Genomic DNA, 25,668 nt, shown 5'->3' with positions numbered 1-25,668 from the left:
TATAGTTCTAAATTTAGTTTAAATTTAGTTTAGATGCATGCATGAAATGGAGAATGCATTTTGTTCTATGCAGGGATCACCTTGGTTGTTCCAAGTTTCAGCCCTAACAAATTTCAGACTGATCGACTGAGTTGAATGGGGCAAAACTTATTCCTCTACTGTCTCTTCTGTCATGTGGCTTGTGCATCAGTCCAACTATACTTGCCTTATCCAACTATACTTAGCTATGACTGCACTTGAATTCAAGCATGACATATGTCCACATCCCCCATCCCTACCCTTAATTTTCCTTTCCCCTTAGTTTGCTTAGCAACTACTATGTTCTTTCTGCCAATTGGTTTCCCACTCTCCTGCTGTCTCCCATCCTAGAACTCCTGTCCCTGATATGCATGTGTCCTGGTTTACTTGGAGCATGTAAACTTGACTACTTAATCATGTTTTATGTAAATCAATTCCAATGCCTGTAGTATCATGCCTGTGTCAACCCATAAAATCCATTTTCTCTTTATAGCATCTTTATTAATCTTTTGGTAGGATTTTTATTATTTTTGAGTCATGGAAATTATAATGGATTTTCTTTAAAGCAGATACTTAAAGTTTATTTGAAATACTTTGTAAAAACAACATAGACATGATGTTCAGGATGGTATCTTTGAGATACTTGTATTCTATTCTACTGTATAATATGCAGATAAGTGCTAAGTTAATTGCTTCCTAATAATGCACTAACAGCTGTCAATGAATAAAATACTTAAGGTCTTGGAGTTGATTTGTACAAGGAGGGGAGAGAAGACATAAATGAAAGGGACAGAAAATAAATGAGAGTATAACACAAATATTAGGGACCCTTTTGGTCATGAAACTTGTCCTCCGATATCTAAAACCCACATCATGGCAGGAAGCTGTGAAACAGCTTTTGTTTTGAAATATTTTAATGAAATTCTTATGTGTGAGTGTTAAGACCCATTAAAATGCACAAAATATCACACCAAACAAATGTTAAGGTCTGGTTACCTGAATAAAGCATCATTATAAAAACTGGTTCTGCTTTGAAGTTACTGAAGGACCAGTGTTAATAAATATTTTCATGTCTTTGTATCCTATGCACTTTGTAAACACTTTGTATCCTATGGGTTGTCTCTTTTCCTTGGTGAATAGCTTTGTATGAGCTTTTCAAAATAGTACTGGAATTCTTCTGTTTGAATATGTGTGTACTGTATGTATATACACAAATACACACACAGTTGCTATTACATTAAGATAGGGTAATGCAGTTAACAGATTTTTTACTGTTGCACTTGTATTTATTGATTTAATAAGCCACTAAATTTCTAAACTCTGAAGGCTTACAGCTAAACTTTATCAGTAACTGCACTAAATACTAAATAAGCCATATCACTGCCTCCCTCCCTCCCCCCTCCCTCCCCCCTCTCTCGTGGCATTATTGGTTTTACTTGCTTAGGTGGATTCAGTCTCAAAATACAAGATTCTTTCTGTAATGTTTACTATCACCAGAGTCTTTATTTTAGGGGTATAATATTTTAGCTATATACTGTGTATATCAAAGAGAGAGTACATTTTTTTCATAAACATCACAGCAAATGACACCAAAAAGTAATTTCTGGAAGAAATTTCTTTATGTAATATATTTCGGTGTTCTTGAGAATATATATTTCATCAACACAATGGTTGTTGAGGTAGACTTGGACTGAACAATATGGCAGAACAATTGGCAGGGCAATGGTTGGATAATCATATTAAGGAAGAAATTGAGAGTTGTGTAAATATTCTAGAGGGGAAAATTGTTATCTTGTGTCCTAATAGAAGCATATATCCACAACATTTTCATCATATGTGCTTATGTATTAACAGAAAAAGAATGTATGTCATGCCCAGCTCAAGAACAATATACTGTAGAACAGTGCTGCCAAAATTCAGTTCTTTATTTGTTCACACCATATAGATGGAATCTTGCCTGACTAAACACTTATTGCTAACAGATATACCTTCTAGGGAGTGGCTGTCCTAAATCTCTTCCCCTCTTCTCTGATCTAGCTCCAGGCTGTATTGTCTCTTGGCTCACCCTTCTCCTTGGAATATTCTCTTGCCACTTCATTGCAATCCATCATCCCAATTCCTCCTTCAGAGTGGCTTTCTTATTGATAAAATTGATAAATCAGGAAACACCCATTTGTTAAACATTTCCAAGAAATAGTAGTAAATATAAAATGCCTAGGATGCAGCTTTCTCAGGTATAATGCTGCAAGTATATTCAGGATAGTAAGAGCTGACAAGAAATGATGAAGTCAGTAGAATACAGTTGCAACATTCATTTAGTAACCCTTCTTGTGAAAAACTTTGCTACTCCAGGAAAAAAGTTGTAAACATTGCCAAGGACTTCTCGGTAACTACTTTACAGCAACTACTGCTAAGAAGGGGAAAGGGGGGCTTTATTACCTCTTCCACATGAAACACATTTATGGAGTCTTGGGGCGCCTTATTAAGAACTCAAATATCAGTTTATAGGAAAATGTATTTATTGATTTAAAACATTTATATCCTTTCACATCTTATATAAAACTGAGAGGCTCCTAATCAACAATTAAAACAATATCAATAATAAAACAACATATAAACATATTAAATCTATTAAACCCATAAACTTTAAAAACCTGCACCAAAGTTAAACTTCCAACATACAGTCTCTCATTAAATCCTCTCACTCCACCTCACCTTATTCCAGGGATTGGAGGAAAAAAACATGTCTTCAATGCTTTTTGGAAGGTTTGAAGGGTAGAAGAGGCAATGTTGTAGGGAAGGGGCGAGGTGCATGCCCACTCTATCTGACCTGGTTGGATTTTGTTAGGGAAAGCAGATCATGAAGATATAAATGAAATTCTGTTTACTAGAATTAAAGGGAGAGACAAGGAACCTTAGCTTACTTTCCACGAGTCTATTTTGGGGGGCATGATTAAAGAGCAGTGGAATAATTATTTTATTTCTGATGCTGTTGAAGCTTGGATGGAACAGAGTGTCACCTTGAAAAAAGAATCAGGCAATGGCTGAGTTACATTGCAGGTGCTAAAAATGGAATGCAGTCAGGCTCATTTTCCTATTGCTATTCTTAGGGTTTAATACCAGGTTTAATCCTTAGCTGGTGACAAGGAGTTGATTATGACCTGAACATTCAGTAATCATCCAGTAATCATATGAACTATTATGAACACAAGAGCAAAGAGTAATTCAGCCAAGAAATCTGTAGTCGAAAATTGCAAGTTTTTCCTGCAGATCGGTGGGAGGGGCTACAGCTGGGTTTAGTCACAGCCTGATTGGTCCAGAGACTGAGGGAATTTTCTTAAAGACACCATCCTTCCCTACTGGCTCCCAGTTTCCTCTCAGTCTCTGGTCGAAGCACTAGTTTTGGCTCCTTGATGTATTTATAGTTAACTATAGCTAATATAGTTTAATTCGGTTAATTGGGTATTCTAAAATTCTTAAATTATCGGACTGCTGGCCATCAAGTCTGCTAGTCAGTCTCATAAGGAGGCAGGGCTGCCCGATCCTTGCCTCTGGGCCTGAGGGGGATTTGCCCAACTCCTGGGTGTGCGCGGGTGATGGGCTCCCATTGCAGCCCATATTCCTAGAGGCTTCAGGGCGGGTTATTTGGCATCAGGTACGATTGCAGAGGCTGCAACTGTAGTTGCGAACTGCGCCGCTGGGATAGCCTCGCTGCAACTTAAAGCCTTGCCGCGGTTTTTTAACAGCCTTGCCGCGGCTGAGAAAAGTTCGTCGCAACGCCCTAGCCTCGCTGTGGTTTTAAAGCAACCGCGGCCTCAAAGACTTGCCAGTGTTCCCTGAGGCTCGGAAGCCTTCGCAGTGGTTTAAAGAAGGCAAGCAATGAAGGGAGCAGAGCGAATAGCCTCGGCTTGCCGAGAGGCCATTGCCTCAGAGCTGTTTCACCGGGCGGCCGCCATTTCTGTTTGCCACGAGGCGCAGTGGCCATTTTGGAGTGACCTCGTGGCGGTGGCAAAATCTACGGCTGAAGCCCGCATCGCGGCCACACATTGAGGCCGGCAGGACACTATACAGCCGCATCGCGGCCAGATATCGAGGCCGGGAGGCTCCGATTTGATTCCTCAGGAGAATCCAGACACGTGAGTGAGGCATGGCCTCCACAAGTACCGGGTCAGCGCAGGCCCCTGAAGGGAGCATTGATGATGGGAGAGAGGAAGGCCAGGGCAGGCTGCAAACCAGGGCAGTGGCTTCTAGGTCATCTGCAGATCAGCGCTCTTCTGGAGCTACAGTAAGGGATGAACTTCGAAGACAAAAGGCCTTGGAGAAGCTAGTGGCCAGAGCTGAGAAACAATCTCAACCTGTTAGGCCCGCATCTCCAGACAGATCCAGGTCTCCTGTGAGGCCCATCCCTCCTCCCTCTCCCTCCCCACATAGGGGCTTCAGTCCTTCCTCTCCCTCCGTTTCCCCGGCTAGACATTGCAGGCAGGTGACCTCTCCTTCCTCCCTATCTCCCCTATATCTTTTAGGTATGGGGGTGGCGAACCTTCGGAAAGGGGATCCGGGGATTATCTACCCTCCTCTCACCTAGCTCCCCAGGGCCCGGCTCCCATGCGACCCTCAGAGAATGACCTGGAAAATTTGGACCTCCTGCCTGAGAGCATCAGGAGTCTCATCTGCTCTGCAATCTCTAGAGGCATTGCCTCAGGATTAGTCCAAAGGGACTGTTCCTCTCAGAGGGCGTCTAGAGCTCATTCTGACAATAGACATCACAGATCTCCTTCTTCGTCCTGGGGCCAGGTCAGCCTAGGGCCCCTTCTCAATCGGTGGTCAGCGAGGCCTCAGCACTAGGGGAAGGTACTCATCCAGAATTAGGTTTCTCAGACGATGAAGATATTATTCCTCCAGACCATTCTGGAGGCCATTCCAGGCCTCTTTACACCACTGGCCTTCAAGCCCCTCTTACATAAGGCCAAGAAGACTACTCAGATTGGCACTGGGGCTCCGCCAGTGTCTTAACACAGGGACCCCAATCTAGCTATGTTTATCAATCCCAATACAGATAAGGAGGAGGTCCCAGCCCCTCCTCTCTTCTTGGAGGTGGTTCAGAACCAGTGGGCCCGACCGTCTTCCTTGCCCAATCCTGGGAGTAATGACCGCCGCTTCTACAATATGGAGCAGGCTTTTTCCAAGGTCCTTCAAATGCCAACAGTAGATCCCCCCCCCATTGTGCTCCTGGCCAATGCCCCCACCGTAGTTTCCGGTGATGTGGCGGATAAATTGAAGCCCGAGGATAAACGAGCGGAGCTCACTTTACGTAAAAAATTCACTGCTTCTGCCTGGGCGATCAAATCAGCTGCCACAGCTTCCTATTTTAACTGAAGAACTGTCATGTGGCTTCGCCAGTTACAGGATAGCATCCCGATCCAGCATGAACGTGTTCATCAAGACCTAGCTAAAATTATCGCGGCCACACAATTTTTTGCAGATGCTACTCTAGATTCCATCAAGTTTGCATCCAGGGCGTTGTCCACTTCAGTCACGTCTAGACGTCTTTTGTGGCTTTGCAACTGGCAATGGACAACAAGTCCAAATGGGGGTTGGCTGCAGCTCCTTTCACCGGCCCCAATCTTTTAATCTCTTGACCCCGATCCTTGTGGAGAACAAGGATAGGAAAAAGGTTCTCCCTTCTAATTCCAAGAAGCCGGACTCTTGTCCCCCTTCTTACAGGAGACCTTCTTCGTACCGGCCTCCCGAACCCGACTTCCATCAGCAGCAGTACACCCCCTATAGATATGACAGGCAGAGTCACCAATCTTTTTACCAGGATAGGAGTAGGTTTCAGGGACAGTCCAAGCGCCCCTTTTGAGGGTGGGAGCGGCGGCCGTCCTTTCTGAAGAAGGAAATGACTCCAACCCGAGTCAATCCATAGGCGGCCACTTGGCATCCTTCGCGGATCAGTGGGATCAGATAACGTCAGACGCTTGGGTCAGGTCCATGATCAGGTACGGCCTCCGGTTGGAATTTCTCTCCCTTCCTCCGACACTCTTCAGGACCTTCTCTCCATCTCGGGATCCGGAACGCTGCCGTCTCATGAGCCTAGCCATCCAACATCTGGTGGACATGTACATGTACATACAATTTCAGGGCAGGGTGGTGGCTAAGATCATCGACTATGAAGACTCCTCCATGTGGTATGGATGCTGGCTAGATGACATTCAACCATCACCTTCTCAGTCCAACCTCATAGGGTTGATGTCGGGAAAAATAGGAGAGGATACTAGGTATAATGCACTGAACTCCTGAAAGATGGCAGGCTGTAAATCAAATAAATTACACCTGCAATATTAAGTATCTCATGTAGCTACTGGTTCAGCTTATGAATATGTATCTCCTTAATTATTGAAATACTGTAATATTGAACTGAACATTAAAAAATGGCAAAAATAACTATTTATCTACAGTATTTCAGTGACCAGAAAATCTCAATATCTTGGGGCACTTCAGGCAAGGATGTTCCAGACTGGTTTTCCCAACATATCTTGAAGAGTGTCAGGGAAGTTATTGCAAATAACTTTGCTTTGGTGTCTTCCATTAAGCTATCAATGAAAGGGGATATGTGTGAATGTTTACAGGCAAGCTAGAAGAAGCTGGCTAAGTTTGCATTTTGTAAAAGAGGATCTTTTGGAAAAAATCTCACTGTGGGTGTTGTGTATGAGAGAACAAATCTGAAATTTGAAAGGATTTTCTGCCTTATCCCAATAGCGCCTTATTTATTTCAGCTTCAGTGCCACATCTCAAGTATGAGAAAATTTCTTCTCACCTGGCTGTAAGAACTAATGGGTGACAAGTAGATTTTGCACTCCAAATTCATGCAGAATATTATTTAAGGAAATCTGAAAATGCAGAAGAAATCGGGAAAGAATAAAAGTAATGTGCACTCAAAAACAGGAGAGGAAGAGACTCCAATGGAATTGGAGAATGATTACTACTTATACAGAAGAAATTCCATTTGTTAAAATCTTTACAGGAATATTTCTGCCAAACACTAGGTGATGCTGTTGTGCCATGAAGGCAACTAAAATGGGAATGTTTTCTTATAATTAGATACCAAACTACAGAAATGCTGAAAAAGAGAAGCTAAATAGAGATACAATGATGAAATCTCAGATTAATAAACTGAGGAATGCAAAAATGTCATGTTCCTATAGGCAGCTTCCTTATTATCCTTTTCCCATGAAATAGACCAGGAAGGATCTTTCAGAGGTCCTAGAATCTGTTAGATCTCTGTTAATCTCTGTTTTCTGTTAACAAGGAAGTATGGGGAAAACAGGTAATTTACAAAGAAGTAATAAGTGGGTTCTATACTATCTGAAGTGTGAAGTTCCTCTTTAAGTTATACCCTTCCAAGATATACGATTTCTTCTCTATTTTCTTCTTCTTCTTAAATTGTACAGTATTTTCTGCCAGCTGAGCTATCATTTTAATTTTCTATCTATAAAAGTCTTTGATATGTTCATAGGTCCTGGAATCCTTCAAACCTGAGATTCCGGTTTCAGTTATGGAAAGAACCACATTTAGATATGAATTTGCTATTCTTTGGGTAGCATTTAATATGCAAACATCTGGAGGGCACCAGATGCATACTGATGAGTCATATTGTCTCAAATGCATCTGAGCAATTCAACCTGAAAACCTGACAATGATCTATTCAGCTCAACCTGTCAGATGGAAAATGATATCTGTGCATTGAAGTATAGATACAGTGTATTTCCTATCACTAAATTCAGATCATGATTCTGCATGTGGGGAAAATAGGCTGGATCTCAGTGACTAGATCATCCTGTATCTGTGCTGTAGATCAGAATGCTTGGAGATGTGAATTGTATGCTTCTGTGTGAAGAGAAAATGGAGGTGTATAAAAAAACATCCATGAGAAAAGAGTGTATTGTGGCTTCACCTTTTCTAATTCTCTATATGTGAAGGTTTTCATTATTCTGTTTATTTGGTCTAGGAGGTTTTTATCTACTCAGAACCCTACTGCATTAATCCTTTCCAAGCAAATTAACTGTGTTGATCTGCTCCTGACCTTGACTCCTGTCTTTATAGCATCATTGTATGCAGCAGGAATATCTATTTTGCAGATGCATAGGGTGTCCCCATAGATGTCTAGGTTGAAATCAGTCATTGTTTGTGACACTATTCAAGGGTTAGTAGGATGAATTAGTACAGGGGTATCAAACTCAATTTCATTGAGGGCCGCATCAGGGTTGTGTTTGACCTTGGGGGGGGCAGGATGGGTGTGGCCAGGGTGGGCGTGGCCAGCATGACGTCACTCGTGTCCTGGCGCAGCTCCTGAGCTCCATTTTTGGCTGCGAGAGCCTTCTGTAACTCTCTGCCAGTGAAAAAGGACTCAGGAGTGCTGCCCCCTTGCAAGCTCCATTTTCGGCTGCTATGGCCTTCTGTAACCCTCTGCCAGCGAAAATGGCGCTTGTGAGGGCCGCATGCAGCCTTCCTGAGCTCTGTTTTCGCTGTCCGTTGCTGTTTCCAGGTAACCCCAGGATGGCCAGTTCTAAGCACCCTGTGGGTCGGATCCGGCCCCCGGGCGTAGTTTGACACCCCTGGATTAGTACTTTGCTGGAGCTTTTAGCTCTTTCGACAAAGTACAGAAAATCAAGCCCTTAAGTGATAGCTTTCTACCCAGTCCTTAACAGTTGAAGGCAGAAGGATGAAGAAATTTGTGTCATGTTATTTTGTGTCCACAATTTAAAGGAATTCCTGTTCCTCGGGCATTAGGGCTTACCTAATAGTGTGGCATAAAATGCATAATTATCTAATGTTGGGATCTCCAACATGGCATCCACAGGCACCTGTGTCTTTGGTGTCCTCAAGACTCCCTGCCCTATCTGATTTTTTTGCATTAAATTAAGAAGTTGCTTTGCTTCATATCAGAGCAAAATGTCAGGGTCTTCTTCATTTCTTCTGGACCCCAAATGAGGCATAAACTTTTGTAGAAAAGGAAGATGATGGGTTGCTGCATTTAGTATCCTCAGGAAAAGAAGGAAAAGCAGAGATCATCCTTCTGGTTTTAAGGATAGCAGTTAAAAGTCTATAAATTAGTGCTTTGTAATTGTTTTATATCCCCTAAGATAGTCATTGTATGAATGTCAAGTCCTCAGGACCTTTTTGTGAGAGTTGCGGCTTAAAATTGGAGGCCTCTGCAATGAGATTTTTGCTATAGCTAAAAGGAAAGCAATGTTGTATGATATCATGAAGTTTGATTTAAGTAATTTTTCCACTTTCCTATGGCACAGTATTCTTGAATATTAGTTGACAAAAAACTCTTAAGATTCAGGTATCTTGATTTTCCAGCTTGGCAATTAACTATCTTGTTCCATTTTAAAAAAAATATTTTTATTTTACTGTTTTTCAAAAAGGAAACCAGTGGCTGCTACAGCGTCATCTGGCTGCTGTTAGAATCTGAATTGAGAAGTCTCAAATCTTTATTCTGCTGGCAGGTAAGAATTGAAGGGGGAAATTTCTAATTCTGCTGCACAGACAAACAGCATACATGTTGGTAAATATGGTTGCATAGAAACTGCCATTAATTCAAAGGGTGAAAGACACGTACCCAACAAGACTTACAATGAAGAAATAACTTTAAGAACCCATATAAGGTACAGACTGAAATAAAAATTAATAAACATTACAAAACGCTGTGGTACAAAGGTGTAATAGGATGTAGGAATTCATTAAAGGTTACTGAATTCTTTGGTGTGCATTTCTAGTTCAAAGTGGCACCCTCTGCTGACCAAAAATCAATTTTGGGGGGGAAACTGATCCTGGCCTTTCCTTGGAGGAATCTGAACCCAGATTTTCACGCTACATAATGTTTTCATGTATTTTGTGAATTTATAACCAGATTTGTGGTGCTTATCAACATACTTATTTAGTTCTTCATAACATTTTAAACACGCTAATAAGAAAAGATTGAATCCTGTTTGTTCTTGTTATAGATTGTTCTTCCTATGCCCTGGGATCTTTTGTGTTTGGTCAGAAAATTTATTTGGCATAGCAAATTATGACCTGGGTTCCAATACCATTGAAAATAACTCGCAGCTTGAAGAATGTTCCCCAGAATTTGCTCTCCTACAAAATAAGAGGTGCATTGGAGAATAAGGCCTGCAATTTAGGTAGCTTTAGGAATAAATGTTCTGTCTGAAAACACTGCAGGTATCCTTTGCTTTAAAATAGGTTTAAAGTTTCACAGTCGTGTTTTAAGCTGTGACCACCCTGCCGTTCCTCCTCAGATCTTTGTATTAAATCTTAGTAATTACTTTATAGCCCTAGATTTAGATCTTGCTCCTAAAGGCCTATATGCAGTTGCTTCAAAATATATCAAGATCTGTGAATAATTCTACCGAAATCTTTGGTAAGATACTATGTATAAAGTTGTTCTTTCTATAGTCATTCCATTTCCGATTGTACCTTTCTATTGGTACAATAGAATTCTAATTCAAATATCTGTGTTGATATATGCATAGGTGCAGAGTATTAGTTGAGGGGTCCTTGGTGCTCTCTTAGCTTGGTTGCTTAGTTTTCTTGCAGATGTTTCATTATTCAAACTAGATAACATCATCAATGCTAGCACTAGCGACTAGCACTGACGATGTTACCTAGTTTGGGTAATAAAATATCTGCAAGAAAACAACCAAGCTCAGAGAGCACAAGGAGCTCCTCATTTCAACCCCGAGCTATAAATATTCTCCTTTAGGGAGTTAGTTTCTATATGGAAAGGGGCTTCTTTTTACATCTAAATTGTATCTCAGTAGTTTGCTACTGTTGAGTCCCCTTCTGACTTTCCTTTGCTCTTAATTCCAGAGCTTATTTCAACAAGCTTTTATCATTTTCTGTTTGATTTTAAAGTATGAAAACATTTGCTTTTAATTATGCAGTATTCACCGTTCGTCAGGCAGCTAAGTGTTGAATGCAAAAATAATTTTAAAAATGGACTTTATTTTTTCCCAGGAACTGAGGAATGTAGAAAGTATTTTGGTCTCTCTGATGAATGGCCTGTGTGTGCGTTTATATGTGTTTTCATTTTCCTCTCTTGGTCTTAAGCAGGGCAATGGGGACCTCCAAGGAATTTTTAAAAAAAATTGTAATAAATGATATAGGATAGAGCAGCGATGGCGAACCTTTTTTGGCTGGCGTGCCATAAGTGGGGGGAGCGCAGGGGGGTCGTGTGCGGGCGTGCCGCACCCATAATGCAATGCGCAACCCCCCCCCCAGTGCCCATGCGTGCACTACAGGCACGACCCCTCCCCCAATTTTTGCATGCTTTTTTCGCCCACCCCAGGCTCCAGAGGCTTTATAGGAGCCTGGGGAGGGCAAAAACAGCCTCCCCTGCCCCCCAAAGCCTTCCAGAGGCTTCCAGGATTTTCAGGAGGCTTCCCTGAAGCCTCTGAAGCAGTCAAAATGACCCTCCGAGCAAACCGGACTTCTGGTTTGCTCAGAGGGTCGTTTTAAGCGCTCCGAAGGCTTCAGGGACTTTCAGGAGGCTTCCCTGAAGCCTCCGGAACAGTCAAAACGAACCTCTGAACAAACCTGAAGTCTGTTCCCGAACTTCTTGTTTCCCTGTAGGGCTGGTTTTTTGTGCTCTGGAGGCTTCAGGGAAGCTCATGAAGCCTCCGGAGGGCCTTTGGGGGGGCGGGGGAGGCTCTTTTCGCCCTCCCCAGGCTCCTATAAGGCCTCTGGAGCCTGGGGAGGGTGAAAAATGGCTTTAAAAAAGGATGAACTCAGCTGACCAGCGCATGCATGCACGCTGGCCAGCTGACAGGGCAGCGCCTTGCGTGCCCTGACAAATGGCTCCGCGTGCCACCTGTGGCACACTTGCCATAGGTTCGCCATCACTGGGATAGAGTATTTGAACCTGGGATTGATTTCTCTGCCGGTGGGAAGAAAGGCCTCACTCTAACATTAAGCATTAAGGTAAAGACTTTCTTGAGTTGAATTTGATTGCTGCTTACTGCCTTGATATGAGTAATTCTGTGTAATTCTCTTGGCAATAATATGGAGGAAGTGGCTATTGTTTTTTTTCTGAAACACCCCCCCCCCCCCCCAATATTTTGGTTTAGCCTGGGTAGGTGAGTTCAGTGAACAGATGAAAACTGTAACAGGTTATGTGACACTTATTTTGTGGGTATTCCATTGAAGAGAGTGTGGCATTAGGTATACCAGCCATACCTGTAAACCCTACAAGAAGCACAACCAGAAATATTAGTTCTATCTTTATTATAAGGTTACATTATCATGTAGGGAAATCTGAAAGTGTTTCTTCCCTTTTCTCTTCTTGCTCTCTCAAAAAAGTTTCCCAAACCCTCACTGCTTCTGTGGGTTGAGGCATCTTTTGCATGCCGGTTGTTTAGTCTGCCACTCTCCCTCCTATCTCCTAAGGCAGGGATCCCCAGTCCATGGATCAGCACTGGTCCGTGGCATGCCAGCAACTGATCCGCGCAAACAAGTGAAGCCCAATCTTCAGGATGCAAGTAGTATGCAAAACCACGCCTCCTCTACTCCATGGAAGAACCTCTCTCCATGGAACCGGTCCCAAAAAGTTGGGGGGCACTGTCCTAAGGCCATTTCCACATGCCATTACAAGACCTCACACTCATGTCCCCTGCTGGTCCCTCCTCTTTCCATTTAGAGGTAGGATCTAGAAATGTTTAAAGCATGATACTGTACTCATGAGGCAGAGTTCTTACTCTGAATAAGAGAGCACCAAACAGAGATCTATGTTGGTCTGAAGCCCCCTGCCTTTGTCCCCTCCTATAATTTGAGCTTCTCAGCTTCAACTTCCACTTGATTATCATATTATCAAACAGGCGGAACAGTAAATTTAAATCATAAATAATCTAACAAGAGTAAATCAATCCTGAAATTTTGTAAACTGTAACATTATTTACAACTAGCCAATAACCCAGCGTTGCCCGAGTATTTATTTATAGGGGGAAAATGTCTGGACCAAAAGTAATTTCTAATATTGGATTTTCCCCCTTACCAGAAGGAATCCCATCGTGGAGTACTGTGAAGCCGTTACCATGGGAACTCCACTGCACTGTACAGTAAAAGCCATTTTACAGAAGTACAGTAGAAGCCATTTTAAGGCTGTATCTTAACAGAAAACACACCCCGAGGGGGGGGGGTTAGGGGTGTCTTACCCTCACATTATTTGTTTCCAGAGTGTAGGTCATCTGTATACCACGTTTGGTTGAAATTGCTTGAGGCATTCCAGAGTTATGCTGAAACACACACACACACACACACACACACACACACATTTTTTTATATATAGATGTTCACTTTTAAACAGAAGCTTTGATCAGAAATGTTCTTCAGTTATAGGTAGTATTCTCCATAGCGCTGCTTGGAGAGTCCAAGGATGGGTTAACACAGCCTGTTTGCTCATGGACTGAGTAGATTTTTCCCCTCTGGCCACGCCTCCTTTGCCTCTTCTGGCTCAGTTTTAAAAACTCAGTCCGCCCGATAGGACGAGTTTTGGGGAACACTCAGCTTTGAGCAAATAGGCTGGGTTCTCCAATAGTAATTTTAGAGTATTTTATGTGTTGATATTTAGTTGTTATTAGGATTTTTCCCCAGGTTTTATTATTTTGACTTTTTATTTTCCTTTTTTCTATTTTTTACCAAGAAGAGGATTTACCAAAGTAAGTCTGAGGCAGCGATCGGTTCCACAGCTGCTTAGTCGCAGCTGGGGGAAGAAGCGAGGCCGCTTGTCCGGCGTCTGCTGGCGAGCGCAGGGAAGGACGGCAATCCCCGTGTTTCCCTGGTCGTTTTGGAGGAGAGGCTTTTAAAAAAAGCCCTTGCTTCTCCAAACGGCGTCTTTTGCCGATCGGGAGAGCGGCGGCCATTTTGAAAAGCGCTGCTTTGGCGCGCTTTTCGGCTGCAGCCAATGGGAAGCGCCTGGCCCTTAAGTGAGGCTTTTGGCGCGCAGAAGAACCGGCGGCCATTTTTTTGAGACTTTTTTACTGTCCGGAAGCAGCAGCAAGCAGCAGAGCTCTCCGCCTCAAGCAGACAGCCGCAGAGGATTGCGAGGGCTTGCCTGGGTCTCCAGCAAGCCTGAAGTTTCCCAGCCAACTAAGGGGAAGCGGCAAGGAGTGTCCTGGTGCCTGATCCAGCCTCCCAACTGAATCTGCAGACGCTTCTGGAGCCGTTGGGCCAGCATCCACTGCCCTTCCCACAGCAGCGACCTCTTCGACTCAAGATCAACCAAGGATGGCTGATGAAGGTTTGGAGCGAAGGGAGGAGCTGGCAGGGCCATCTGCAAAGCGCAGTAGGCCAGATCCCTCAGGCCAGGGGAGAAAGGGAAACAAGGGCGCTGAGGGGAAAGCTTCCCACTCTTCAGCTGGGAGCAAGGCCCCCAAAATTCAAGGGGACAAGGGGCAGGACTCCCTAAAGGACAAGTCTGCTAGGCCCCAGGTTCCCTCTGCACCCTTACCAAGTGAGGCTGGGCCAGTTCCTTCCCCACCCATCCAGAGGGAGATAAAGCAGGGGGAGGAAATGGGGGATAGATCCCCATCCTTCTGTGATAGGGATTCCATGTCAGGATCCCCTGCAGCCTCTCTGGGTTACCCAGGTTCTCCTAGCTCTTCAGTCAGGGAGGATATCCCCTCCTTTCAATGCTGTTTTCATGCAGAGGATCAGAGAGATCCTCCTAGGGGTGCCAGGGGACAGGCCTATGACCAATCCAGGCCTGTAGAGGACAAGGGCCCAGCTATGTCAGCAGAAATGAGGGATCTCATCACGCAGGCTATTTCCCAGGGTGTGGTAGAAGCCATGAGGCTACAGGAAGGCAGGGGTGGCAAGGCCTCTAGGCCTGCTCGCTCCCTGGGGGAAAAGAGGACCAGAGTACTCGATTCCCCGGGCACTTCTATCACCACAGAGGTGTCTACGTGGGAGGAGGAGACTGCTGAGGACTTTGCTCTCTTGGAGGATGAGGATATGCCTCCAGACAAGCCCTCCTTCACTGGTCTCTTTAAGCCATCCTTATTCAAGTCCATCTTACACAAGGCCAGAGCCTCTACTGAGCTTGGTGCCAAACCTAAGGACAAGGAAGTCCCATCTACTTCCCAGGACCTCATGGCAGGGCTGTTCAGCGAAACAACCCCTGACCCAGAACTGATACCAGTCCCTGACATGTTCATGGAGGTTATCCAGCGCCAATGGGCACAGCCAGGTACCCTGGCCAACCCCAGTGGCGCAGACAAATCACTGTATCCCTTAGAACCTAGGCTGGAGGATGTATTGAAGCCTCCAGAAGTGGATGCCCCTGTGGTCTCTCTGACCTCTAATTCTAATCTCCCGGCCGAGTTATTAGAAGGGTTAAAGGCAGAGGATAAGAGGGCAGAAAAGGCTTGTCTCAAAACGCACCAGGCGGCTGCCCGGGCGATCAAAACCTCCACTTCTGCCTCGTTCTTTACGAGGGCATCCCTATTATGGCTGCGCCAACTCAGATCTCAGCCCCCATCTGAAGCATCTCGTTGGCGACATGATCTTAACAAGATCATCACGGCTGTGGAATATGCCTCTGATGCATCCCTGCATGCAGCGAAATTCGCCTCCAGGGCACTAGCGTCCAACATCACTTCTCGCTGCCTGCTTTGGCTTCGGCACTGGCAGGCGGACATGAAGGCTAAGTGGAAGCTGGCTTCAGCTCCATTCAAGGGAGAGAACCTCTTTGGGGATTCCCTAGAGAAATTCCTAATTGAGACAAAGGATAAGAGGAAGGTCCTCCCTTCCACCTTCGGGAAGCATGACAGGAAAGGTCAGGGCTCGTTCAGGAAACAGGCCTTTCGGGCACAGGAAGGTGCCCAGGCCTCCTCCTCTTCATATTCCTCCCAAAGACAGTTTAACCAGTCCTCTGACAGGTCCCAGGAACGAAACAACTTTTCTTCCAGGGGCAGACAATCCAATCAGGGGTCCTTTCGGAAGCCATTTCGTGGGGGATCCCACAACTGTCAGTTTAGACGTGGGAAGTGACCGTCTGGGGTCTCCTCCCATCGGGGGCCGCCTGCAATTCTATGCAGACCGTTGGGAGGAAACAACCTCGGACAAGTGGGTCTTAAATACCATCAGGAGGGGTCTAACCTTGGAGTTTCTATCCTCTCCTCCGCGGACCTTTGTTCTATCCAAGAACCCTGTAAAGAGGGCTCTCGTGCAGGCAGAGATAGATCATCTTCTGCAGATCAACGCAATAGAGGCAGTTCCTCCAGAACAGGAAGGGAGGGGGGTTCTATTCCATTCTCTTCCTGGTCCCCAAGAATTCAGGGGGGTGGAGGGCCATTTTAGATCTGAAGCGCCTGAACAGACATCTGGCCTACAAGCGCTTCAAAATGCAGTCTCTTCAGTCGATCCTAAGCTGCATGCGACAAGGGGATCTGCTCACCTCCATCAATCTCAAGGAGGCGTACCTGCATGTGCCCATCCATCCCGCACACAGGAAGTTCCTGCGCTTGTGTTACAACGGAAAGCACTTCCAATACAGGGCGCTTCCGTTCGGACTTTCTTCTGCACCCAGAACGTTCACGAAGCTTCTTGCAGCTGTGGCGGCCCACCTGCGCAAGCTTCCAGTCCTCCTGGAGTGCTATCTGGACGACATCATCATCCACTCAAGGACTCAGCAGCAAGCGGTGAGGGATGTAAACGTCACAGTTCACACCTTACAGGACCACGTTTTTTCCGTAAACATGGAAAAAAGCAACCTGACTCCTGCCACACGCATACAACACCTGGGCGCCATAATAGACTCAGTATCTTGCCAGGTGTCCCTGTCTCCGGAAAGAATCCGCAACCTCAGGAGCAGGATCCGGTCGTGTCGCAGGAACAGGTCCTGGCAGGTAGTGCAGCTATCCCAACTGTTAGGGATCATGATTTCTTGCCTCAACATTGTTCCCTGGGCACGTCTTCATGCAAGGGAACTGCAATGGTTCTTGCTTCCAATGCAAAGAGCAAAGATCAGCAACTCCACCAGGAAAGTTCGCATCCCACCAAGAGTGACTCAGTCTCTGAGTTGGTGGCAGTCTCGAGCAGTGGAGAAGGGCTGCCTATTCAGAGAACCCGACGATCGTGGTAACGACCGACGCCAGTCTCTACGGTTGGGGGGCGCATTGCCAAGGTCAGCTGGCGCAAGGCAGGTGGTCCAGCGCGGAGGCAGCCTGGAGCATCAATTGGCTAGAACTCAGGGCAGCCCGGCTTGCGCTGAGGAGATTTGCAGAACAGCTGAAGGGGCACCACGTTCTGCTACTGACCGACAATGTGGCCACAAAGGCTCACGTGAACCGACAAGGAGGGACCCACTCCAAAAGACTCATGTCAGAGGCGGAGGCCATGGGATGATGGGCAGAGATCCACTTAGCGTCGCTGAGGGCGGATCACATCTCCGGAACCAGCAATGTAAGTGCGGATTGGTTGAGCCGTCAGACCATCGACAACTCGGAGTGGCAACTTCATCCGGACCTGTTCGCACAGGTGGTAAGGAGGTTTGGTCTCCCACAGGTCGACCTGTTTGCCTTGGCGGCAAACACACAGCTCCAGCAGTTTTTCTCCCGCTACAAGTCAGCACAAGCGGAGGGAACGGATGCCCTGAGGTCCAGCTGGCCTCCAGGGCTTCTTTACGCGTTTCCGCCCCTCCCTCTGATCCCGCAGGTGATCTACAAGCTGCTGAAGGAGGGGGCGGAGCTCATTCTGGTGGCTCCACATTGGCCCAGGAGATCCTGGTTCGCGGACCTGGTCGATCTGTCTGTGGAGCAACCGTGGAAAATTCCTCCAGACCAGGTATCCTTGCGTCAAGGGGCCATCAACCATCCAGAGCCCCAATGGTTGCAGTTAGCCGTCTGGCACTTGAGGGGCAGCTCCTGAAGGACCAGAGCCTCTCAGACAACGTCATTAAAACCATCCAAGCTTCCAGACGTCCGGCCACTACTCGCATTTATGACGCGACTTGGGCTGCCTTTTCTTCCTGGTGCAGCAAACGGGACATTGACAGTGTGGAAGCGTCCATCCCTCAGTTATTGGACTTCCTACAAGAGGGCTTGGACAAAGGACTGGCACCAGCCACTCTCAGGCGCCGGGTTGCTGCATTATCCACCATCTTAGCCAGACACCAACTTCAATCCCTGAGTCACCATCCTCAGGTCAAGAGCTTCTTGAAGGGGGCCTACAACATCCAACCCCAGGTGGTGCACAGGTACCCGACCTGGAACCTACCCTTTGTCCTGCAGGCATTGACAGCGGCTCCCTTCGAACCTTTGAGGAAGGTATCTCTTCGACATCTGACTCTTAAGACTGCCTTCCTCATAGCCATTACTTCAGCCAGAAGGGTATCTGAGATTGCGGCCTTCTCGGCCAAGGAAGAGCTGTGCATCATCCACCCAGACAGGGTCATCCTACGGTTAGACCCCGCCTTCATGCCGAAGGTGAATTCTCATTTTCACAGGTCTCAGGAGGTTATCCTCCCGAATTTCTGTCCCAGCCCTCAACACTCCAAGGAGCGCAGGTGGCACAAATTGGACGTGCGAAGGGCAGTCCGCATTTACCTGAAACGAACTAAGGACATCAGGCACTCCGAGGCCTTCTTTGTGTCTTTTCAACCAGGCTCGCTGGGTCGCAAGGTGTCATCTTCAACCATAGGTCGGTGGCTGCGAGCTTGCATTAAGATGACATATGACCTTCAGGGCAAGCCGGTTCCACCTCGTGTAACGGCACATTCCACCAGAAGTGCAGCCACGACCGCGGCCTGGGCGACTCAAGCATCTATTCTGGACATTTGCAGAGCGGCCACGTGGGCGTCTCCCACGGCTTTCATTAGAAACTACAAGATCGATTCCTTTGCCTCTGCCGAAGCCTCTTTTGGCCGTAGAGTATTACAGAAGGTTATTGAGGCTCTGGACAATGTCACTTCTTCCCGCCCTGGGACACAATAGCTTGGGCATGTCCCATCCTTGGACTCTCCAAGCAGCGCTATGGAGAATGACCGTTGTCTTACCTGAACGGTCGTTCTCATGGCGCTGCGGAGAGTACAAGACCCACCCAGGGTGATTGTTTAGCTCCAAGATTGTATCTTTACACAGGTGTGAGCTGAGGACGTCTTCGTCGGACAAGACCTCGTTTTTAAAACTGAGCCAGAAGAGGCAAAGGAGGCGTGGCCAGAGGGGAAAAATCTACTCAGTCCATGGGCAAACAGGCTGTGTTAACCCATCCTTGTACTCTCCGCAGCGCCATGAGAACGACCGTTCAGGTAAGACAACGGTCATTTTTTCCTTTTTAATCCTTTCTTAATCAGAGCATTTTACATTTATGATGGTGAGGCAAGTTATGACAACTGTAGCATAAATAAATATGCATTCTCAGTAGAAAAAATATAGCTTCGACTTAAGATATATTTCTTATAGGAAGACTTAAGTAACACTTATGTTTTCCATCTTTGGATGAAATTGCTATTGCTGACAGGTTTGGATATCAAAAGTGTCGTGGTTGGGAAATACTACAGTAGTATTTCTCCCATTATCCTGTCAAGTAATTACAGTATGTGGTTGGAACTTTGACCATAAATATTACTGTAGAAATTTGCTATTTTCCATACTCTATCCCAATAATTGCAACAACAAAAAAGAAAAAAAGAAAGGAATTGTATCTGCGGAAATAATTTAAAACTCCAAGCAATTTGGTTAAACATATTGCATGTATTCTGTGCCTAATTGTACTTTGTAGTAAGCTACAAAGTAAAAAGAAAAACCAAATTATATGCATTCATGAACACAACTTTCTTCTCAAGTTTGACATTATGGTATGTAGGCTTCAGAGTCCCTAATCATTACAGATTTCCTAACGTGATACTTCTTTTATTTATCTTACAGATTTAATCACCAATTAAAGAGGCAACCATGACTTTGGACAAATTGGTTATCAAGGTAAGTTGATGATTGATGTAGGCAGAGAAAACCAATGTACAAATAACTCCAGTTGGATTTTATGGGAACAAATCTTGTTGCATTGTTTGTTTCTTACACTGAAATGCACTGCTAAATAATTCTAATATATTTCCCTTTGGTGTTTGGTTAGCATAACAAATGATAGTGTATATTCAGCCCACTAATTATGTGACAATCTAAAGATAGAGCATATATAAATTCAGGGAGAGGCTTTTGACTGAAACTGTATTTGTGACCAGGCAAAGAATAAAATGTATTGTACTGTTGGTTCAATCAGTTATTGGTAAAATGCAGTAATGGGTTGAACCATGACTAGAGAGACGATAGCCATTAAAACTGCTATATAAAAACTTCACTGCTAGGAGCAATGAATGGTAGAAGAGGAGAAATTATCTCAACTGATTCTCAGTGTTCAGTGGATGAGAATCTTATTTTCTATGTGACAGAACAAGTGGTAGAAGCCTTGTGACCAAAATTCTGGTCCCAATTAACCCAAGGACTCACTGTATTGGTTTAGAGATGTCCACAGACTATAGAGCAGGGATATTAAACTCAATTTCATTGAGGGCCGCATCAGGGTTGTGTTTGACCTTAGGGGACCGGAGTGGGCGTGGCTGGGGTAGATGTTGCCAGCTCGACATAACTCGTGTTGGGGGTCCCTGTGATGGCCCCAGCATTCTGCCAGTGAAAACGGGCTGGTGAGCTCCATTTTTGGCTGTAATGGCTTCCTGCTACCCTCTCCCAGCAAAAATGGAGGCCGGGAGGGCTCCGTTTTTGTTGGCAGAGGGTTGCAGGAGGCCATCGCAGCTGAAAACAGAGCTCACCAGCCCATTTTCGCTGGCAGAGGCACTGTAGGCCGGTCCTTTACTGTTTCGAGGGCAGACCTGCGGGCCAGATCTAAGCACCCCATGGGCTGGCTCTGGCTCCTGGGCCTTCAGATTGACACTCCTGCTACAGAGGTTTTATCAGAGTGATAAAATTATATTGTCACATCATAATACAAGCTCCACCATTCACTTAAGTTTGTGCAACATTATGACACCTGTACAAAAGAGTGATTTTTAAAATTTGACACCCCTCCCCTGCTCTGCCTGCGAAGGCTCATGAGATGAACATGAGCTTTCTGCGTGTGAACAGCATCTTTGCTTGCAGCCGAATGTTTTGTCATTTTCAAATAATGTTTTTGCAAGCAAAAATATCCCCTGAAAAGATAGCCATTAAGTTTAGCTATTTGAATAAAGTCTCTGTTCTCCTTGTGCAGTTTTCCCATGTCAGCTGTGTAAATCTTTCAGAGAACACTTGATTTTTATTGTCTTGGGAGTAATTACACTATGGGTGGTCAATTTGTATTACTTACTAAAGGCTGTATGCAATCCTTCATGTCTCCTTTTGCAGCTTGTAATGAGATAGCAGATACTGTTATCTTAACTCTTCTGTTAGGATCTCATAGTTAAATATTAAAGTTTATATTTATGCTGTTCAGACATATTCTAGCCCAGGGGTGTCAAACTCAATTTCATTGAGGGACGCATCAAGGTTGTGTTTGACCTCGGGGACAGGGTGGGTGTCGCCAGGGTGGGCATGGCCAACTTGCCATCACTTGTGTCGGGCGTGCCTGTGGTGGCCCAAGCACTCTGCCAGTGAAAATGGACTCCCGAGCCCTGTTTTAGGTCACAACGGCTTCCTGCAGCTGTCTGCCAGTGAAAACAGCTGAAAATGGAGCCTGGGAGGGCCGCATGCGGCCTTCCCGAGCTGCGTTTTCGCTGGCATAGGGAATGCGGGCCGGTCCTTTGCTGTTTCCAGGGTGGCCCCATGGGCCAGATCTCAGCACCCTGCGGGTAGGATTCAGCCCATGGGCCTTGAGTTTGACACGCCTGCTCTAGCCTGATCCTCGTTAGAAGTATGCTGGTGATCTTGAGTATTAATACTGTCTACCGTTATATAATTTTACTAATTGTTAAGTAAATCAGTAGTAAAACCCGAGAGCATCCAATTCCCATTATGTTAAGAAGGCAAATACTTTGGAGCATTCCTATGAGTATAGTGCATTTCATTCACTCCTTGTTGACTACAGCTTACTATTTCCTTACAACTGGTATTGGCATTGTAAGGTTATTGTAGTATTGAAATCTTGAACTTTGAACATGCAAAGTGGTTTGTTTCAGAATACGTCTACTATGTTTAGTGGAGTAGCTGTAGTTAGCAGCTTGAAGCATTTAATTTAAGTTTGCATTTAATGCAAATAAGTCATTGAAAGATAGCAGGTAGAACAGCCCAACTGGCATTTTTATTTCCTCACTTGACTATATTTAAAACTTCTCTAATGATGTCATTACAGGTACTTCTAAAGTATAGTTATGTTTATCACCAGAGTAAGATAACAAATGCTTGGCTGTGAGATTTTATTGCGTGGATTTTTTTGATGTTAATCTAATTCCAGTTCCCAGACTTCTGAAGATTCATCCACCTCCTGGCAAACATCTTATCGTGGAATTTTTAAGGGAATTTTAATTTTATTTGTATTTTAACTAATTATGGTACAGTATATTTTCTACCTCCTCCGTCTATGTCTATGTTTATGTATATGTATGCCATTTTGATATGTATTTGGTTTTTAATAATGACTGTACACCGCCCCGAGTCCTGCTTAGGAAAGGGTGCGGGTTATAAATAAAAGTTGATTGATTGATTGATTGATGTGGCTGAGGCAATTGCAAACTTCTGTTATCACTCAAAAGACCCATCTCCTTGCAGCTTCACAGAGAGGCTATAGAAAGAAAAACAGAACGTTTTCCTGCAGATCGGCGGGAGGGGCTACAGCTGGGTTTAGTCACAGCCTGATTGGTCCAGAGACTGAGGGAATTTTCTTAAAGTCACCATCCTTCCCTACTGGCTCCCACTTTCCTCTCAGTCTCTGGTCCAAGTACTAGTTTTGGCTCCTTGAGGTACTGATAGTTATTATTTTTAATTCGGTTAATTGGGTAATCTAATATTCTTAAATTCTCGGACTGTTGGCCATCGAGTCTGCTTAGTCAGTCTCATAAGGAGGCAGGGCTGCCTGGTCCCGGCCTCTGGGCCTGAGGAGGCTTTGCCCAATCCCTGGGTGTGCAGGGGTGACGGGCTCCCATTGCAGCCGATATTCCAAGAGGCTTCCAGGCGATTTATTCGGCAGCAGCTCTTCAGCTCCACTTGCAGAGCCTACTAATTGTTGTTGCGAACCACGCCGCCGCTGGAATAGCCTTGCCACGACTTCAAAGCCTCGCCGCGGCTTTTAACATCTTTGCCGTGGCTAGGAGAAATTTGTTGCGCCGCCCGAGCCTCACTGCGCTTTTAATAGAAACGCAGCTTCAAAGACTTGCCAGCGTTCCCTGAGGCTCGGAAAGTTCAGCAGTGGTTTAAAAGGGCAGCAGCAGTGAAGGGAACAGAGCGAACAGCCTCGGCTCGCTGAGAGGCCATTGCCTCAGAGCCGATTCACCAGGCGACCTTCTCCTGTTTGCCACGAGGCGCGGTGGCCATTTTGGAGCGACCTCATGGCGGTGGCAAACCTCTACAGTTGAAGCCTGCATCGCAGCTACAAATAGAGGCCAGCAGGACGCTATACAAGCCTGCATCGCGGCCAGATATGGAGACTCCAATTTGATTCCCTACGAAGCTCCAGGCACGTGAGTGAGGCATGGCCTCCACAAGTACCGGGTCAGTGCAGGCCCCTGAGGGGAACATTGATGAAAGGAGGAAGGCCAGGGCAGACTGCGAACCAGGGTAGCGGTTTCCAGGCCGTCTGCGGATCAGTGCCTTTCTAGAGCTACAGTGATGGATGAACTTTGAAGACAAAGGCCTTGGAGAAGCGAGTGGCCAGCCTGATAGGCCCGCATCCCCAGGCAGATCCAGGTCTCCTGTGAGGCCCATCCCTCCACCCTCTCCCTCCCCACCTAGGGGCTTCAGTCCTTCCTCTTCCTCCGTTTCCCCGGCTAGACATTGCAGGCAGGTGACCTCACCTTCCCCTCCCATCTCCCCTAGATCATATAGGGATGGGGGTGGGGACCATTGGAAAGGGGATCTTTCTATACTTTCAGGTCGATTGAGGTGAATTGCCTCCTCTTTGTGTTTGTATTTTCTATTTATTGATGTGTTTTTATCTGACTGTACACCGCCCCGAGTCCCTTTGGGGAGAGGGGGCGGTATAAAAATCTAAATAAAAGTAAAGTAAAAGTAAGTAAGGAATCTATAAATCTACGTGGTCTGTGTTCGCCTCCTGGTGTGAGAGATTCTATCTATCTCTGGCTAATGCTTCGGTAGCCCAAGTCCTTGAGTTCCTACAAAATGCCTTATACCAAGGCCTTTCCCATAGCACCTAACGGAGGCAGGTGGCTGCACTCTCCTCCATACTGGCAGGGGATGGTCGTTTTTCATTGTCCCGGGTTCCATTGGTCAAACGGTTTCTCAAAGGGGCGGCAAATTTGTGCCCCACTCCTGTCCATCATTTTCCAACGTGGGATCTCTCTATTGTACTTAAGGCCCTCATGGGCACCCCCCTTTGAATCGTTGAGGACAGTTCACCTCAGATTCCTCACTTTAAAGGTAGCCTTTCTCGTTGCCGTTACCTCGGCTCGACGTATATCGGAGTTGGGGGCATTGTTGTCTAAGGACGACCTTTGCCAATTCCATCAAGATAGGGTCATCCTTAGATTAGATCCAACCTTCCTCCCGAAGGTCAACTTCCTTTTTCATAGGTCGCAAAAGATCATACTCCCTAACTTCTGCCCCTCTCCTTCACACGAGAGTGAACACCTTTGGCACCGTCTGGATGTCCCCCACGTTTTGGGCATCTACCTTAGACGCACATCCTCCTTCCGCCGATCAGAGGCACTTTTTTTTATCCTTTCAGCCCAGCACACTGGCTGCTTGAGACAAGCCATCAGTGAGGCATATTTAGCCCCACCCCAGGGGATCACGGCCCATTCCACCCAAAGTGGAACCCGCATGGGCCACAAGGGCTCCTCTGGAGGATATTTGTAGGGCAGCCACCTGGGCCTCTCCAATGCCCTTTATCCGACACTATCTTTTTGACCGTTTCGCTTCGGCGGACGCATCCATTGGGCATCGGGTACTACAACAGGTGGCAACCTCCCCTCTCCCGGGGTCTTCAGCCCGCCTGGGACTTAGCTTAGGTATGTCCCAGCTGTAGCCCCTCCCGCCGATCTGCAGGAAAAAGAATGTTGGTCCTTACCTGAACGTTTCTTTTCTGCAGAGAAGGCGGGAGGGACTACATCCCGCCCTAGTAAGTTCAGTTAGGTCCGGCAAAGGGTGATCATGGTGTATAGATGTGTCTCCGGTTGTTTTGCCTTACATAAAATTTACAGCTTATTTATTTGACCTCGAGGAAACTGGGAGCCAGTAGGGAAGGATGGTGTCTTTAAGAAAATTCCCTCAGTCTCTAGACCAATCAGGCTGTGACTAAGCCCAGCTGTAGCCCCTCCTGCCTTCTCTGCAGAAAAGAAACGTTCAGGTAAGGACCAGCGTTCTTTTCCAACTTGATATACTTGGGTAGACATTGGTTCTAAATTGTTCAATTGTTGGAAATCCATCTCAATACTTCTTGCTAAAGAAAACTCTGTTGGAGTTTGGGGCGGAAAAACTTGTTTGCTTTTGC

The 25,668-nt window shown here is 45.7% G+C and overlaps 1 protein-coding gene across 2 annotated transcripts in view; it reads left to right on the top strand.

Annotated features, from left to right (window-relative positions):
- Positions 1-9,437: 9,437 nt before the first annotated feature.
- SLX4IP (SLX4 interacting protein) overlaps positions 9,438-25,668 on the top strand; it is a 90,579-nt gene continuing 74,348 nt past the window's right edge. For both annotated transcript variants that reach the window (XM_081941456.1, XM_081941455.1), the window contains exons 1-2: positions 9,438-9,530; positions 19,944-19,997. In XM_081941456.1, the coding sequence (XP_081797582.1) occupies positions 19,971-19,997 (27 nt within the window). In that variant the 5' untranslated portion in view covers positions 9,438-9,530; positions 19,944-19,970. The remainder of the gene's footprint in view (positions 9,531-19,943; positions 19,998-25,668) is intronic.

The sequence above is a fragment of the Natrix helvetica genome (assembly GCF_964273705.1).
Source record: "Natrix helvetica genome assembly, chromosome: 2".
In the NCBI taxonomy this organism is placed as follows: domain Eukaryota; kingdom Metazoa; phylum Chordata; class Lepidosauria; order Squamata; family Natricidae; genus Natrix; species Natrix helvetica.
The sequence above is the reverse complement of the archived record's forward strand: the minus strand, read 5'-3'. Positions and strand labels throughout refer to the sequence as shown.